The 16,822-nt window shown below is 38.0% G+C and overlaps 1 protein-coding gene across 1 annotated transcript in view; it reads left to right on the forward strand.

Annotated features, from left to right (window-relative positions):
• The first annotated feature begins 1,400 nt into the window (after positions 1-1,400).
• The window catches only part of MAN2A1 (mannosidase alpha class 2A member 1), a 99,415-nt gene continuing 83,993 nt past the window's right edge, over positions 1,401-16,822 (forward strand). The window contains exons 1-2 of the mRNA XM_026044488.1: positions 1,401-1,655; positions 12,300-12,444. Of these exons, the coding sequence (XP_025900273.1) occupies positions 12,300-12,444 (145 nt within the window). The 5' untranslated portion in view covers positions 1,401-1,655. The remainder of the gene's footprint in view (positions 1,656-12,299; positions 12,445-16,822) is intronic.

Here is a 16,822-nt window from a genome sequence, read left to right on the forward strand (position 1 = left end):
GGGAAAAATCAGCTTGTACCTTAAAGGAAGTTGCAAAGGCTTTGCTCTAGGGAACAGCTGTAAAAGGGGGAAAAGACACATTTACTGAGGCCGCTGTTAATACTATGCTATAGTACAAATATATGCCAATATAATAAATTATTGGTGCAAGAAAAAGTTTAACTGATTAAAAAGCATAGAACAATTTACTTCTACTGCATCAATGTTACTTATGCTGTATTTAATAGATAAAATATAAATGTCCAAATCTGCAGATGGTTTTGTTTCAGTAAGATCTTTTTAACAAATCTTAATTGTACATTTTGTATTTGGGGTCTGTTCACAATTTTAATAGTATGAAGTAATTGGATTTCAGTCTCTCTATTGTTATTATTGTCAGTCTGAGGAAAGAAATCACTCTGGAGCTACATTGATCTTGGAAACCTACTAAATGGTCTAGCCTCTTACAATTCTTGTGAAAACTAACACATTTGTGTCTGAAAAGCTTCATCTCCTAAACTGAAAGGGGTAGTTAGAGCAGTAGCACTCTGAGACCTTCTGCTTCTGTTATGCTACCTCCTATAATCCAACAGTTCAGTTGCTAACTTCAGGTGCTAACACTTCTGTGAAGTGTCTGTATTTCTATTTGATCTAGTTGGCGGTTGCGTGATTTCTTTCATTTCATACCTATATTATTCTCTATCCTCCCTGTTGTTGTGTGCGCTAGAACCAGCCACAAAATCTCTCTTCAGTAATAAATGAGCTGGCAGAAAGAGTAGTAAATTTAAGCTGACTTTTATAGGATTATTTTAATGTTTGCAAATGTCCAATTATACAGATTTCTGGTATGGCTAGGCAGTTAAGGGATCTTTTTCTCTCATATTAAATGCTTTTATTAATTTTTCTGTCTTTTATTGAATATAAGAAACTTGGTATCTGTATAGAAAAGTTTAAAAATGTGCCATTTGATGGTTTTATTTGTACAGATTTATAAGATTCATACGTCTTATAAATGTCATTCTATATGATGCTGCTACTTCCTAAAAAGTGGCTATCCTTTTTAGGATCAAAAGATCATTCTGATGTGATAAATAAAAAGACTAGATTTTTGCAAATCTTTGGACAGGAAAGTTAAAGTTGGAATTATTGGTGCCTGAAAGAGGGTGACCTTTTAAAAACATACCTGTATCATTAATAATATCATGTGCTATGAATTCCAATTTGTAGTGGAAGATGTCTTTTGTTTATTTATTATGTCAGTAGGTTTCATGTGTTGATTCAATTTCTTGCATAGTTTGTCCTGTACAATAACAACAAAAAAAGAACTGTATGTGAGGATAAACTGTAGTGGAACTGAAATTAAAAAATTATGTGAAGAATTGACCTGACAGGTTTTTTCCGTTTTTCTTTTACAGGGCCAACTTTCAATATTGCAAGAAAAAATAGACCATTTAGAACGCTTGTTGGCAGAAAATAATGAGATTATTTCAAACATACGAGATTCTGTGATTAATCTGAGTGAGTCAGTAAAGGATGGTCAAAGAAATCCTGAGGCTATAAACTTCAGCCAGGGATCTCTGTCTGAACTTCTTCCTTCTGCTTCAGTTGTGCTTGCAATTGATTCTGAGGATTGTTTGTTTGCTTCAAAAAGTAGAAGTCGCGTTTCAGGAGTACAGGTAAGCAATACGTCTTTCTCTTATCCTAACTGGAGCCCTGAATATCATTATCTTATATATTGCTGCAAGCATACGGAGTAAAACTTTGCTCCTAAGAACCATTGCTGTATTCTAAGACATAACAGAATTGTTTAGGTTATGAATTGTTATGCTTAAGTAAAATTTTTGTGAAACTCTTCCTTTATTATCTTTTCTACATGGGATAGAAAATGAATTTGTGATTATGATGACTTGGCATTTCTATAAATATTGAGGAGAAGCATGCTGAAATGATTAAAGTGAGATTAATGTTGAGTACTATCAGAAGTTCTTTAGAAAGAATTTCTTTATTTGACAGTTTCTGACATCCTTCCAGAATTCTTTTGAAACTGATCTTAAAGAAGCTGGAAATAGAAAAATGTCTTTAGGGATGGATACATACATGAGACTTGAGGGACTGACAAAACATGCTTAAGAAATAATCATTACAGAATCCCAAGTACCCCCTTTTGAATATTACTTCTGTGTATTGCTATACTATTATAGGCACTTTGGTTTGACTTGATCAGGAGTGAAGAATGTTAGTTGTTTATCGTGTTGGCTTGTTGTCGTAAACCAGATTGATTTTTAAAGTCAAATACTCAATTGTTCAAATTATTTTACTTAGTAGTAAACTTACTGCTTACTAGTGAGGTTTGTGAGTTCATTGACTCTTACCTATTCATTTTTAAAGGAGTATTTTGGTTAGTGATATCTGCTGTTTTGGGAGAGGTCTTGTGGGATATTATGAATATGCACGGTACTCTAAATTTTGACGTCCATCTTTCTCATTCTGGTAGTGAATGTATTTTTACTGTAGGAGAAAGACAGTGGACTCAGGATGAATAAATATTAATGTTACAACAACTGATGTTTCTTTTATAGTGCTTTTAAGATGTTCTGAGATAGGTAATTTTTTACTATCTCAGTATGCAATTTATGGAGAAACTAGTTATTTAAAGGCAGTAAAATCTGACTGATTGTATTTATAATGTACATTAAGATATCTGTGCAGAAAAGTTAGTACTGATATAAGATTACAAATTTAAGTTACTGTATTTTAACAAGTTATTCCCTCGTACAGCCTGTTACCACTTTAGCAAATGTACCTTTTTAGGTATACTAGAAATAAATGAGAACTAAATTCATGACAGTTCATGTTTATAAATAAAGCTTTTTGTCTTAAATTGCTGGACACATTGTAAGCCTGTTACAGATGGAAAGTAAAACTCATTTCTTTAAGCTGTCCTTACGGTTTGCTTCATATGTGTGCCGTTTAAAGCATACATTTGATGAGCTCATTTTGGTTATCCTTGCAATTAATGGCTTCTTAGGTTGTAGTGTCTGAGCTGCTTTTTGTTCATTTCCTTTATTTCTGAAGTTATATATAATATATGCAAATAACAAGTTTAACGGGGAATGTTCTTCATGTTTCATTGCCCATACTGGTCTTTTCTTGCTTTGTACAAGAATGGAAGTTTCTCATGTTCTTTATGTCATTGAATTAAAGCTCTTCCGCCATGATCATTCAATTATTTTGCTGCTGCATTTATACTGCAAAGTGCAATTTTTCAACCTGCATAAGTGTAGATTCCTTAAACTGGTTAAGGAATCTAAGCTCAGGACTTTGGAATTCCTCTAACAAAAAACTTAAGTAATTGATCTAAATTATTGTGTTTGAATGTAGCTCCATTGTTTAACACTTCACCATGGCTGATGGTGATCAATCACCATGGCCACAAGATTAATCAAAAAAATTTTTTTTCAGGTCTTTTAAAAGACAGAAGCATATTGATTTCAAATTTATAAATCCTTAATCAACTATGTTATAGCTGGTTAATGATAATTATCCGCTGTTTACAAACATGAACTTATAAGTACAAATCTTCACCTTTTTCCCTGTTAATTTAGAGTGGGTGTATGAGAATGAAATGAGAAACTAGGAAGAGATGAGGGAGCACATATGTAAGACAAGAATGTGTTTGAATAAAAATATCACTTTGGAAAATGAAGAAAAAAGAGCTTTTACTGAATAAATTCTGGGAAATCATTATTACATTTTACCACGTTGTAGAGACCATTGCAATAGACCTGAATATCCATTAAAAAGACATTTTCTATGCCAAAGCTGGAGGAAAAAAGTTACTGATATCAGAGTCCCCCAAATCTTGATTAGACAGCTAGATTATTTTTCTTTTACATTAAAAGAATTGTAGAACAAGAAATGATACTATGTTACATGTGATGTTTGTTAGTAGCAAGGATATTATTTTGAATTGAGAATTGATATTGTTCAAATTGAAGCCTAATGCGTACCGCATCTCAAAGACGAAAATGTCATACTCAAAGTTAGTTTGTAAAATCGACTGAATGGAAACTTTGGCTCTAGTATGGACATGACTTGACATTTCTTTAGAGCAATAGTTCAAAAAATATCTGAGATTTACATCCCAAGAAGATAGAATTCTCAATAACTATCATAATGAGCTCTAAAGTCTCTTAAGACAATGTAGCATGCTTCATCTTCCCCTCCCCCCCCAATTACTGAAGCATCAATTTGCCTATTCATATTAGTATTTTTAAAAATGTGGAGCATAAATCACTGTTAAAGATGTTCAGAAGAGGAACAAACTATGCCTGTTTCTATAGCAGAAGGAAATATTTATCTTTAACCTCCTTTGCTTCTTTCTGACTCAGAACCCATTCTTAACTTGCAGCAGTCATTTCACCTGGTCAAACGGCAGATATAATTTGTAGTTAATGTCTTGAGCAGTTTCTATAGGATCACAGAATCACAGAATATTCAAGGTTGGAAGGGACCTCTAGAGGTCATCTAGTCCAACCTTCCTGCTCAAGCAGGCACACCTAGAGCATGTGGCACAGGGTGGCATCCAGGCAAGTTCTGAAGACCTCCAGAGAAGGAGAGTCTTCCCTGGGCAGCCTGTTCCACTGCTCTGTCACCCTAACAGGAAAGAAGTTCCTCTTTACCTAGAGATGGAACTTCCTGTGTTTCAGCTTATACCCATTTCCCCTCGTCCTGTCGCTGGCCACTGATGAGAAGAGCTTGTCCCCCTTTTGCCTGCATTCTCCCTTCATGAACTAACACACGTAAATCATATCCCCTCTGAGCCTTCTCTTCTCCAGAGAAAACAGGCCCAGCTCACTCAGCCTCTCCTCATACGAGAGATGTTCCATTCCCTTAATCATCTTTGTTGCCCTCCGCTGGACCCTCTCTAGGAGCTCCATGTCCCTCTTATACTGCAGGGAGCCCAGAACTGCCCCCAATACTCCAGGTGCGGCCTCACCAGAGCTGAGCAGAGGGGCAGAATCACCTCCCTTGACCTGCTGGCAACATCCTCCTGATGCAGCCAGGATCCCATGGGCCTTCTTGGCCACGAGGGCACTGCTGCCTCGTGGGTAACTTGGTGTCAACCAGGACTCCCAGGTCCCTCTCCATGGAGCTGCTCTCCAGCAGGTCAACCCCTAATCTGTCCTGGTGCCTGGGGTTATTCCTGCCCAGGTGCAGGAGCCTGCACTTGTCCTTGTTGAACCTCAGGAGGTTCCTCTCTGCCCAACTCTCCAGCTTGTCCAGGTCCCTCTGGATGGCAGCACAGCCCTCCGGAGTGTCGGCCACTCCACCCAGCTTGGTGTCATCTGCAAACTTGCTCAGGGTGCCCTCTGTCCAGGTCATTGATGAACAAGTTGAACAGCACTGGGCCCAGTACTGATCCCTGGGGGACACCACTAGCCACAGGCCTCCAACTGGACTCGGCCCCATTTATCACCACTCTCTGAGCTCTGCCATCCAGCCAGCCCTCAATCCACTTCACCATGCACTCATCTAGTCCACTCTCCCAGAGCTTCCATATGAGGGAAGTATAGAAGACAGTGTCAAAAGCCTTGCTGAAGTCAAGGTAGACAACATCCACGGCTCTCCCCTCATCCAGCCAGCCTGTCACACCATCATAGAAGGCTGTGAGGTTTGTCAGACATGACTTCCCCTTGGGGAATCTGTGCTGACTGCTCCTCAACACCTTCTTCATGTGCCTGGAGATTCTCTCTAGGATGAACTGCTCCATCACCAGGGACGGAGGTGAGGCTGACCGGCCTGTAATTGCCTGGCTCATCCCTCTTGCCCTTTTTGGAGACTGGAGTGACGTTGGCTCTTTTCCAGTCCTCGGGCACCTCCCCTGCTCTCCAGGACCTCTTGAAGGTGATGGAGAGAGGCTGAGCAAGAACCTCGGCCAATTCTGTCAGCACTCTTGGGTGCATCCCATCTGGGACCATAGATTTTTGGGTGGGCAGTTTGTGTGAGTGATCTCTAACCCAATCCTTCTCAACCCGCGGAAGGTCTTCCTCTAGCCCATTTATGTCTCTTCCACTTGAGCCCTGCAGTTCATGGTGAGTGGCCTTAGCAGTAAAGACAGAGGCAAAGAAGGCATTTAGTAACTCTGCCTTCTCGGCATCCTCCGTCACCAAGGTCCCCTCCCCATTCAGCAGCGCACTAACATTTTCCCTCGTCTTCCTCTTGCTATTGATATACTTATAGAAACCCTTCCTGTTGTCCCTGACAAGCCTCGCCAACTCTAATTCCACCCGGACTTTGGCCTTCCTCATTTCGCATCTGTGTTCTTTGACGATGCGCCTGTATTCTTTCCACGTGGCCTGTCGCTTCTTCCACAAGCTGTACACTCTTTTTTTTTTCTTGTTAACTTTGCCTAGCAGCTCCTTGTCCATCCACACAGGTCTCCTGCCCTGCTTACTCGACCACTTTTTTTGTTGGAATACACCGATCCTGAGCTTGGAGGAAGTGGTGACAAGGAAGGGGACAGGCTGTTTTCATTGGTGGCCAGCGACAGGACGAGGGGTAATGGCTATAAGCTGGAGCACAGGAAGTTCCGTCTCCAGGTGAGGAGGAACTTCTTTCCTGTGAGGGTGCCAGAGCCCTGGCACAGGCTGCCCAGGGAAGTTGTGGAGTCTCCTTCTCTGGAGGTCTTCAAAACCCGCCTGAATGCCACCCTGTGCCACATGCTGTAGGTGTGCCTGCTTGAGCAGGAAGGTTGGACTAGATGACCTCTAGAGGTCCCTTCCAACCTTGAATATTCTGTGATTCTGTGCTTGAATATCAGCCAGCTCTTCTGGACTCCCTTTTCTTCTAGGACCCTGACCCAGGGGACTGCTGCAAGGAGCTCCCTGAAGAGGTCGAAGTTGGCTCTCTTGAAGTCCGGGGTAGCTATCCTACTTCTTGCCCCGCTTCCTCCACGCCGGATCGTGAATTCCAACATCTCGTGGTCGCTGCTCCCCAGACTGCCCCAAACCCTCACATTTCCCACTAGACCATCTCTGTTTGTTAGTATCAGGTCTAGCAGTGTCCCCTCCTCTTGTTGACTCATTAACCACCTGTATCAAGAAATTATCTGCAATGTTCTGCAGGAACCTTCTGGACTGTCTGTTCCTGGCTATGTGGTTTTCCCAGCAGATATCAGGGTGGTTGAAGTCCCCCAGGAGGACCAGGGCCTGTGATTGGGAGGCTTCCCGCAGCTGCCCGTAGAAGGCTTCATCCACTTCCTCGTCCTGGTCAGGCGGCCTGTAGTAAACTCCCACCACTGTGTCACCGTGAAATGACTGATTTAACACCTGTCTGTCTTCTGGATGTCTTGGTGTAATTGTGATTTCAGCCTCATCTGGCTTGTTTGGATTTCAGTGGAGGTTCTGGCATCCTTATTTTTTCTTGGACAACTTTTTTCTTTTTCGTTTTTTCTGCTGATTCATACTGAGCCAGTTATTTCAAAGAACTGTGCCAGCCCTTAGACTCAGAATCAAATAAGCATTGTGTTAATGGCTTTTCTTAGTCGCATGACCAGTCGTATACTCAGGTATGCTGTGAACTGTTAAGACTAAGATGTTGCAGTGTGCAGAAAGTGGTGTGTAGAAGAAGCCTTGCATGAGAAATTAAGCCCCACCCATGAGTCATACATAAGAATGGATATAAGTGAGTTTAAGCAAATATGTTATCGTTGTTGAAATAATAAAATAGTTGATCAAACATGACTTTCCCTTGGTGAATTTCTGCTGAAAGTCAAAGTAACAAAGATAACAAAAACATTCACTATTTTCTCCTTGTCTAGCTACAGAAGGCTATTGGGTTGGTAAAACATGATTTCCTTGTTGTGAATTAATGGCTACTCCAAGCTGCCTTCCTGTTCCTCATATGTCTGAGAACAGTATGCAGATTCAGCTGCCACATCACCTTTTCATGGATTGAAGTGAAACTAACAGGCTTGGTACTTTTCCACATTCCCTTTCTTGCCCTTTTTAAAGATAGAGATGACATTTGCAATGATATTGGCCAGTTCCCTTGACTTTCATAGGTTTATCTTATTATTTTTGTGAAGTTTTGGGTTGCCCAGTACAACAGGGACGTGGAGCTTCTAGAGAGGGTCCAGTAGAGGGCAACCAAGGTGATTAAGGCACTGAAGCATCTCTCCTAAGAGGAGAGACTGAGTTGGGCCTATTTAGTCTGGAGAAAAGAAGGCTGAGAGGGGATCTGATTCATATGTGTAAGTACATGAAGGGGGTATGTAGGGAGGAAAGGGCTAAAGTCTTTTCAGTGGTAGCCAGTGATAGGACAAGGGGCAATGGGTGTAAGTTGAAACATAGGCAGTTCCATCTCCATGTGAGGAATAACTTCTTTCCTGTGAGGGTGCCAGAGCCCTGGAACAGGCTGCCCAGGGAGGCTGTGGAGTCTCCTTCTCTGGAGATCTTCCAAACCCACCTGGATGCCGCCCTGTGCCCCGTGCTCTGGGTGTCCCTTCTGGAGCAGGGGAGTTGGGCTAGATGATCTCTAGGGGTCCCTTCCAACCTCAACCATTCTGTGATTATCATGTGGGGGCATGTGGGCTTGTTTGGGTTCAACTTGTTTTAAGTGTTCCCTTACCTGATCCTCCTTTAGTAAGGGTAAGTCCTCTTTGCTGCAAACATCTCTCTGTTGGCAGGAGCTTAGTTCCTTTATGGTGAGTCTTACCAGTAAAAACTTCAGTGAAGGATTTGGTCAGTACTTTTGCCTTTTCTGTGTCCTTTTTCACCAGGACACAGTTTATTTGTAACGAGTTGTTAACTAGTTGACAAAGAGTTGACAGATAGTGTGCACTTGATTCTCTTCTGAAACTGCCATTTCTGAAGAACCAATAATTGTGGTTCTTCAAAATCAAATTAAAAAAAGCTGGAAAGTATGAAATTAGTCTGTTAGCTGTACAGCCTTTCTTTGCCCTCTTCCACCTGACCTAAAAATGGTGATATTGAAAGCACTGCATCTGTTTTGCTGTGTTAGGAATATTGTCTTAAGGTAGAGTCAGTGCTGGCACACTTGTGACTTTACAACCCTTACCAGATCATCTTGTTGATATTTAGAGTACGTACATTATAAGTCTAACTGGGTTACTGCTAGGATCAGCATTAGGATTATAGTGGCCTGTATTGTAACACTACTTACTTTTCTCTGTATCTTAAGCTAAAAACCTTAGTATCTTTAGGCTTTCAGATATCTGTATTTTTTTCCTCAGGTTTCCATGTTTAAAGGAATTCATTTATTATGAGAAGACTTTAACTCCTATGAGTTTGTGTTAAGTGACTCCAGTAGATTATATTTGTAGATGTGACAGTTGAAGGAAGTTGCTTGTCAGGTGTATAATTATATCTTAATGTGTTTTTCCACTGAAATACTTTTTTGGAGAGATGTTAGAAAATTCCCCAGTGATCTTCTTCTGCATAAGTTTTAATGAAGTTATTCTTAAATGAAATATCTAGGGAATGCACTTTTGCTAACAGTTAGCTTAACATGGTCAGCCCAAGAAATCAGAGGACTTGGCATATTAAAAATTCCTGCCTATTTAAAAAATGATTTTTCAAGTGCTTAAAATCACAGCAAAAGCTACTTTTCTTTGTTAGCGACATCTAACCCCTGTTTTCATTAGCAGATGATTCTTCTTTCTTTTTACATTTAAAACTGTTATTAGAGTGGAGTAGTACATTAAAAACTGCTCCTATTATGTCTGGTGCTGTCAGTTTTTGACCATCTGACTATCAAAGCCATTACTGAAAAGGCTTTGGAGTGACAGAATCTGCATGTCACTTTTACACACAACCTTCCTAGTTTGTTTCCTTCTTCCACTCAATGTGTACTTGATTCAGCTTCAAGTCTAGCATTTCTCAGATTGCTCCAAGAGCTAATTCAGTTTACTAATCCAAGAGACTTTTTTTTTTCATGGATTACTTTTTTTTTTTTTTTTTTTTTTTTGGAGCTCTAGTGATGTGAATTAACTTAGAGGTTTTAGGAAGTACCTGAGCTGGAACCAGGTAAGAGGTGGAATTGGGATGAAACAGTACCTTCCTCGTTTTTGGAAGCGGTGAACTGCTACAGTTGTCTCATGCCATCTTTTTTAACCTCATCATTATTCTTCAGTGAAGCCAACCTTTGTGTAATGTTTCAGACTTCTTTTCCTTATGTGAGGAAACATCTTGTTAGAGAGATTGAAAGAATTGCTTAGGAGGAGGAAATTGTTTCTTTGATGTCGATGAGTACCTTCTCGTCTTTAAATACGAAGCTGCAGGAATTTGCAGTGAAAGCATGTGTTTGTTGCACAGCTCATTGCATTTTTAGAATTTAACTTATTTTTCATTATTGGTATTATTATAAGTCATTATTTGACTTATTATGACTTATTTTCTCATTGTACGTTAGGATATGCTCTTACATATATTTGCAGAGCTCGCTTAATAGAGAAGTGACATACCTTCGAATGAGTAGATCAGTTTACAGATTCTGAGGTGTAGAGTTAACTGGGAAGTGCTTTTTTACCTGAAATAGAGCACAGGAGATCCAAGCCATATTGGAATGTCAGAGGAGAATTTAAGATATTTTTAGGGGAGACCTTAAGAAACAATTGGTATGCATGTTAGCTGAGAGGTACATAACATTTTGTGGTTGTTTCTTACACCATTGCCTTTCCTGCACAACTACCTTAGATTGCTTTCTTTCCATAAACTCTTTGTTTTCTCTCTTTCGCAGTTATTTGCATGTACAGTCGTCTTTATGTTAAAATACAAAAAACTGTGTGCTTTATATATTTAAATTACATTTCTCTCAAGTAGGTGTCTTCCTGTTGTTCAGATTTTTTCCCAAAAAGGATGTCATATTCAGTGGATAGCTTTTTCAAACATATGATAACTGGTAACTCCAAAAGCTTGCCTAATAATTTATTTTCCTAATACATTCATAAAAAACGCTATACTGTAGAATTTAGTTACAGGACCAGTTGTCAGAATCTATTAAAAGAGAGACTGCTTTTTTTTTTTTTTTTTTTTTTTTTTTTTTTTTTTTTTTTTTTTTTTTTTTTTTTTTTTTTTTTTTTTCTTTTTTTTTTTTTTTTTTTTTTTTTTTTTTTTTTTGGAAAATGCATTAAATGTCATACCAATGTTTTGATTGTTCTTGTGTTACCATTGAGAGGAAGAATGTTCTGATGTCATTTTTACCAGCTATATCACCTTTGTTTTTTAAACTTTGTTTCTGAAGTAGTCCCTAAATGCGCTGATATTGACTTCTTCAGCTAAGAATGCTCTCTTGTCTTCCTTCCAGTACTTTAAATGGCAGATATGAGGCCTTGGAAGTCAGTAAAATAGGCTCCATCTTCAATAACTACGGATGTTTTCTCCTGTTCACCCAGTACACATTCTTACTTGGAAATAAACTTTGCCTATCAAAGCTTTTTCCAAGCTTTTTCCAAACTTTGCACACCAAATAGGATTTTTTTTTTAATCTGGTTACTCATATTTATTATTCAGGAAATTCAGTATATTTTTAGGAAAGAAGGCAAAACCTTATCAAAAAAGAAAATGAGAACTGGCAAGTTTGTTTTAAGCTTACATTGGAAGTATCTTTTTTGAAGTTATCGTTTTTGAAGTTAGCTATTGGTATGTGAGCTTCATGAGTACTATATAGTGTTACAGGAGTTTATTTACCTGTAAGCTTATTGTTTGCATGCACAAATTAAAGATATTTTTCCTTGAATAAATAATATACTGGACAGCAGAAGCTATAAAAACAGCTGCTTATCATAGCTCTTCATTATAGCTCTGAATTTTTTTTGATGATTTATTTCTTTTCCTTTTTGTTAGCCTTTTTCCTCAGTCCAATGATATTCTCTTTTAATACTGACTATTTATTTTTTCCTAACTATTTTCTACATTTCTCTATTTAGTATATTCTCCTATTTGCATAATATTCTCCGTACATAAGCTACAGGCCCTCAGTGCTTTTATGATCTGGCATCTGTTTGGTTGCTTCTTTCAGGTCTCTTGCTAACTCTTTATCTAATCAGTTTTGGTCTGTACCTCAGAATGAAATCTGTCAAGTGGTTTTATCCAGCTGCCAGTGCTTTGATTGTCCTAGTTTAACTTGAAACTTCTTTTTATATGTCAGCTTTTATGATTAATCTCTCCCAGGGTCAGGAACAAACAGTATTGTTACTGGATTTTGACAAAATCATCTGTGGTTTTAATAGCGTTAATGGCATACTTTCTTGTATGTATGTGTGAATTTATGTTGCATATTCCTTTTTCCCTTTTTAGATGTTGGATGTCTATGACATTCTTCCTTTCGATAATCCAGATGGTGGTGTTTGGAAACAAGGATTTGATATCACATACAATGAAAATGAATGGGATGGTGAACCACTTCAGGTTTTTGTTGTGCCTCACTCGCATAATGATCCAGGTAATATTTTTAACTATTGATTTGGGTATCCAGAGGCCTGAATTAAATATATAATAATGTGTTAAGACTACATGTGTGAAGATAACACGTAAATCTCAAGTAATATTTGAGTTTTTCAGAAATCTGAAAGTTTTATGATTAGTGTGTTTGTAATCTAGCAAAGCAGTTAAACATATACATAATTTAAACATAAACATATGCATAATTTAAATTCCATGGACTTCAAGAGACAACTATTGCAATTAAAAATGTATATGTTTATTTTTGGGAGTAAAACGTTAGCGCTGGTGTTGAAAAGTAACACATCATTTGTGCATATATCCTGCTGATGACCCAGGTAGTTTGTTCATTGCTGCGTAGAATATAGTCTGTTTTTAGTTTTGTCTTTTTAAATTTAGGGGTTTAACCCTCAGCTTGGTTTAGGGTGTGCTTTTTGAAGAAGTGGAAACAGCAAATCCAATTTTTTTTTTTTTTTGACACAACATTGTTTTGCTTCTCTCCTCCTGCGTGCCTTCCTAATTCCTGTATTTTAAAAGAAAAAATGACAGTGGGATAGTATAAGGTCTAAATTTAAATGGAAATCTAGATATGCTTGCATAACTCCACTTCATCCTCTCAAGGGGATTTTTACTGTATAATATATTAAATGTAAAGTGTCAGTTCAGTTAAAAATGATTGTAAAATATATTAACATGAAATACATGACAAACTAGTGAATTATACAGCTATCATGTAGTACTGCTAAATTGTGTGTAGAGTGACCATGACAAGATGGTGAAGATTTATGGAAACCATGGAAAAGCCACAATCTAAGTATTTTCGACTTTGCTACTCCGTAGTACTAGCAGTTTAAGTTACAGATTTTTGGAAGCTAAAAGTCTACACTAAGTCTAAGCTAAAAGTCTAGGCTTTGGGTTCATAGCTCCAATTTCAGTAGAGACGACTTTTGGCCTTGATAATGAGTTTCACACCATTGGCTGTAAACTTGCTGTTTCTTGAATGTTGCTGGTGTTGGTATATCAAAACAGTAACTTCTCTCCTCTTTTTAACCAGCACTGCGGCTTCACAATTGCAGGTTCAGACCTAGGCATTGCCAGTGGAGGTAACCCTCCGCCACTTTCTCTAAAGGAGACACGTAGACTCTTCTGACAATTTCTGTGTCCCTTGACAGAGAGCAAGTCACAGTTAGAAACCTTTCTTTACATATTCTGTGATTCTTTAGTTCTAAAGATCTTTTTCTATTTTTTCCAGTGCTTTTTTGAACCTTCTTTTTGTAATTGTAGTCTGAAGTAGAATAATATATTGAGTTAACCCTTTATTTTTTATGCTGCACATAGCAGCACAGATAGCCTCTCTTATTTATGCTGCACATATATTTGACCAGCTTCTTATTGCCATTCTGTAAGGACTCTGTGGATCAAACCCTTAGATTCAAAACCTCCAACCTTCCACTTGCTTCTTCACATCTGTAGATCCCCATCTTGTCTCTAGCAATCAGGCAAACATCCATTTTCCTGCAAACTAACATCTTTGTCATTTGATGAGCTTTGGCTTTGACCTGGTGTTTGAGTGATTCAACAGCACCACTTCTTCTTGCCTAAAGTGCCCAGTGAGCACTCACATTCTTGAACGTTGCAGTTACTGGCGCACTTTCAACATAAAGATTACTTCAGAAGATACTGTATACTTTTCTTACAGGTGGCATATTCTCTCTTCGTGTGCCCGATAAGTTTGTCTTAAGATTGTTGTTGACCCATCAGAACTTGCCAAAGTTATTTCGGTCCCATTTTTTAAGAAAGAATTATTCAAGATAAGGTTCTTCAGAGCCCCCGAATATTTTAGATTTGTTTTGGGGCTTAACAGACTAAGTTCGATCTTCTGGATCAGAAGAACATATCTTTTGTTAACTTTCAAATTAAGATGCAATTCCTGGGCCCACTAGTTGCAGAATGGTTTGAGTTACACTATATATTTGCCACAGCATTTGATATGTGCCTCATTGTGGAAGGTCAAAGGATGACAAGGGTGTTCTGCGGGTCTAAGAAAGTTGTTTCCTCACTCAGTATATTCCAGTCCAAGGTGTCAGTTTTAGGTTACTGATCTTTGTAAAAAATGTTTTTGAGTAATGAGAACTATTCAACTTTCAGAACAGATAAGGCGGAGATAGCAGTCATCTTGACCTGATCTAATGTAGTCACACCAGCAGCTTTTCCTTTTTCAATTTTTATGTTATCAGTTGTGATATTTCCTCTACTTACTGGAAGATATATTTGCAATATGTCTGTAACCTTTTTGAAGAACCTGGTAAAAGTAGTTCACCAAGGGTGATCATGTGAGACTGGTTATCAACTGCCTTTATAAACAGTGTTATGAGATATCTCCAGACTTGATAAGGTCACTTATTTGGAATTACCTGCAATATGAAAGTTTATACGAGTAAGTATTTGAGAGGGGAAAAAAAAGTAACGAACAGAAAGGGGTTTTTTTTGTGCCGTGATAGAATGCATTCTTCTTTTTTTTTTCTGTTTGTTTCTGTGATGAAGGAAAACTGTCGGTTAAAAGGCACGAGGTGATGTCTTCCATCGAAGACCTTAAAACCTAGTGAACATATAGCATAACTCTGTGTGGGAAATATTTTTACCAATTAATGGGGTGCAACTTTATTAGCTATAAAAAATGTTCACTTCTTTTTTTTTTCCCCCTCATGTGAGACTACTTTGTCTTCAATTTTTCATTTAACAGGTAAGAATGCTAGTGAGAATATCTGGAGCTCAGTGGTGGAAAAATTGCCTTGGAACAGCAAGTCTGTGAGGGGGAAAAAGTGGGAATGTGTTCTTAGTCTCCAATCTCTATGTGTGGAGGTGACTTACACCTGCAAGCACTTGCTGTTACTAAATCTGAGCAAACTGGCTCCACATAAATTCATTCAAGACTTATGAAATGGAAGCCTCTTGTGTTCTTTCCTTAAGTGGCTATGTGTTGGGAAAACAGGTATGAAAACAAATCTTATGTTTTTAATTAGTGGCAGTCATAATTATCTTTTTCTGTTTCTAAGACTAATGAGGATTAGATCACCTTCTTAGATGGATTTAGGTCAGTGCAAATTAATTTCAAGCCATGGATAGGTGTTCACTTTACAAATGACTGTCCTGAGTGAGATTATTGGCACTGTAGATGGTGACATTCCTTCCTACAGACAGTTGAGCAATGATCTTCTAACAGGCTGTGCGGGCAAAGTCTGTATGTCACCTCTCATATACTTCTGCAGCTATTTCATGTGACTTTGCTCAGGGTGCCTAAGGCAGCTGAATTCCCAAGGAGTAAACTCTGCTTGGGAACTGTAATACTGTCCGCTAGCACAACTGGATTTGAAAGATGACACTCATTTATGACCTTTCATGTCTGTATGGATCAAAAGACTTCAAAGATCACTGGCTATTCCCCCCTCCAAGTCTTTTATTGTCATGGCTGGTAATGTTGATCTTTGTAATGTCTTTTCATTTGTTTATTTAAGAATTTTCATTTGTGGATGTTTGAGTGTATACTAGACTATATTCTATTCCTGGATGATATCGTTACAGGTGTAGTACAAGCACCTTTTAAGTGGAATTGAGAGAGACTAAAATAGATTTTTTTCCCCCCAGAAACTTCTGTCCAAGTAAAAATGGAACTTAAAGTGTTCACCTGTGCATGATTGGTCTAAATCCTGTTTTAAAAAACTTTATGGATTATCTGTGACATAGGTAACATTTTATTATTAAAAGCTATTCCCATTTTTCAAGTGGGAATCTTTATATCTTAAGAAGTTAATTGTAGTGTTGAAATAAATGAAAAAAATAAGCAGCAAAGTTCAATGTTGTTAATACACGAGTGGAATTTCAGCTTTGTTTTCTGTTGGTCAGTTCTGGGTAGGATTTTCAAATCATTTATGTTCCTTCGCATGTTTGGTTCAGTGGACCACTAATGATTTAAACTGTTGTCTTGACCCACTGTAAAATTCTAATTACACATAATAGTAAGATAGTATGATTTGGAACAGATATAAAACTATTACTTGAGTTAAGACTGAGAGCTTTACCTTTAAATCATTTCAGATTATAGACTATGAAATTAAAAGTTTGCTGATTAGTATAGTCATGTTGCATAGTAGTAGTAAGATTAAAACAAAAACACCGCATCTTTGTGTGTAGAATTTGTTTTCTTCCTATTCTTCCATCAAGAACATGTTTTTTTCCCTAGAAACAAGATTATATATCTGTGTAAAATATGTATACATATACAGTAATGTATACAGTAAGAGGTGAGTACTTAGTTTTGTCTGCTATATGGAAAAAGGAGCTTTAGAAATAGAACAGGAAGATTGACTTTTTTTTTCTAT

Source organism: Nothoprocta perdicaria, unplaced genomic scaffold (genome assembly GCF_003342845.1).
Source record: "Nothoprocta perdicaria isolate Ctin4 unplaced genomic scaffold, notPer1 scaffold_368, whole genome shotgun sequence".
Lineage (NCBI taxonomy): Eukaryota > Metazoa > Chordata > Aves > Tinamiformes > Tinamidae > Nothoprocta > Nothoprocta perdicaria.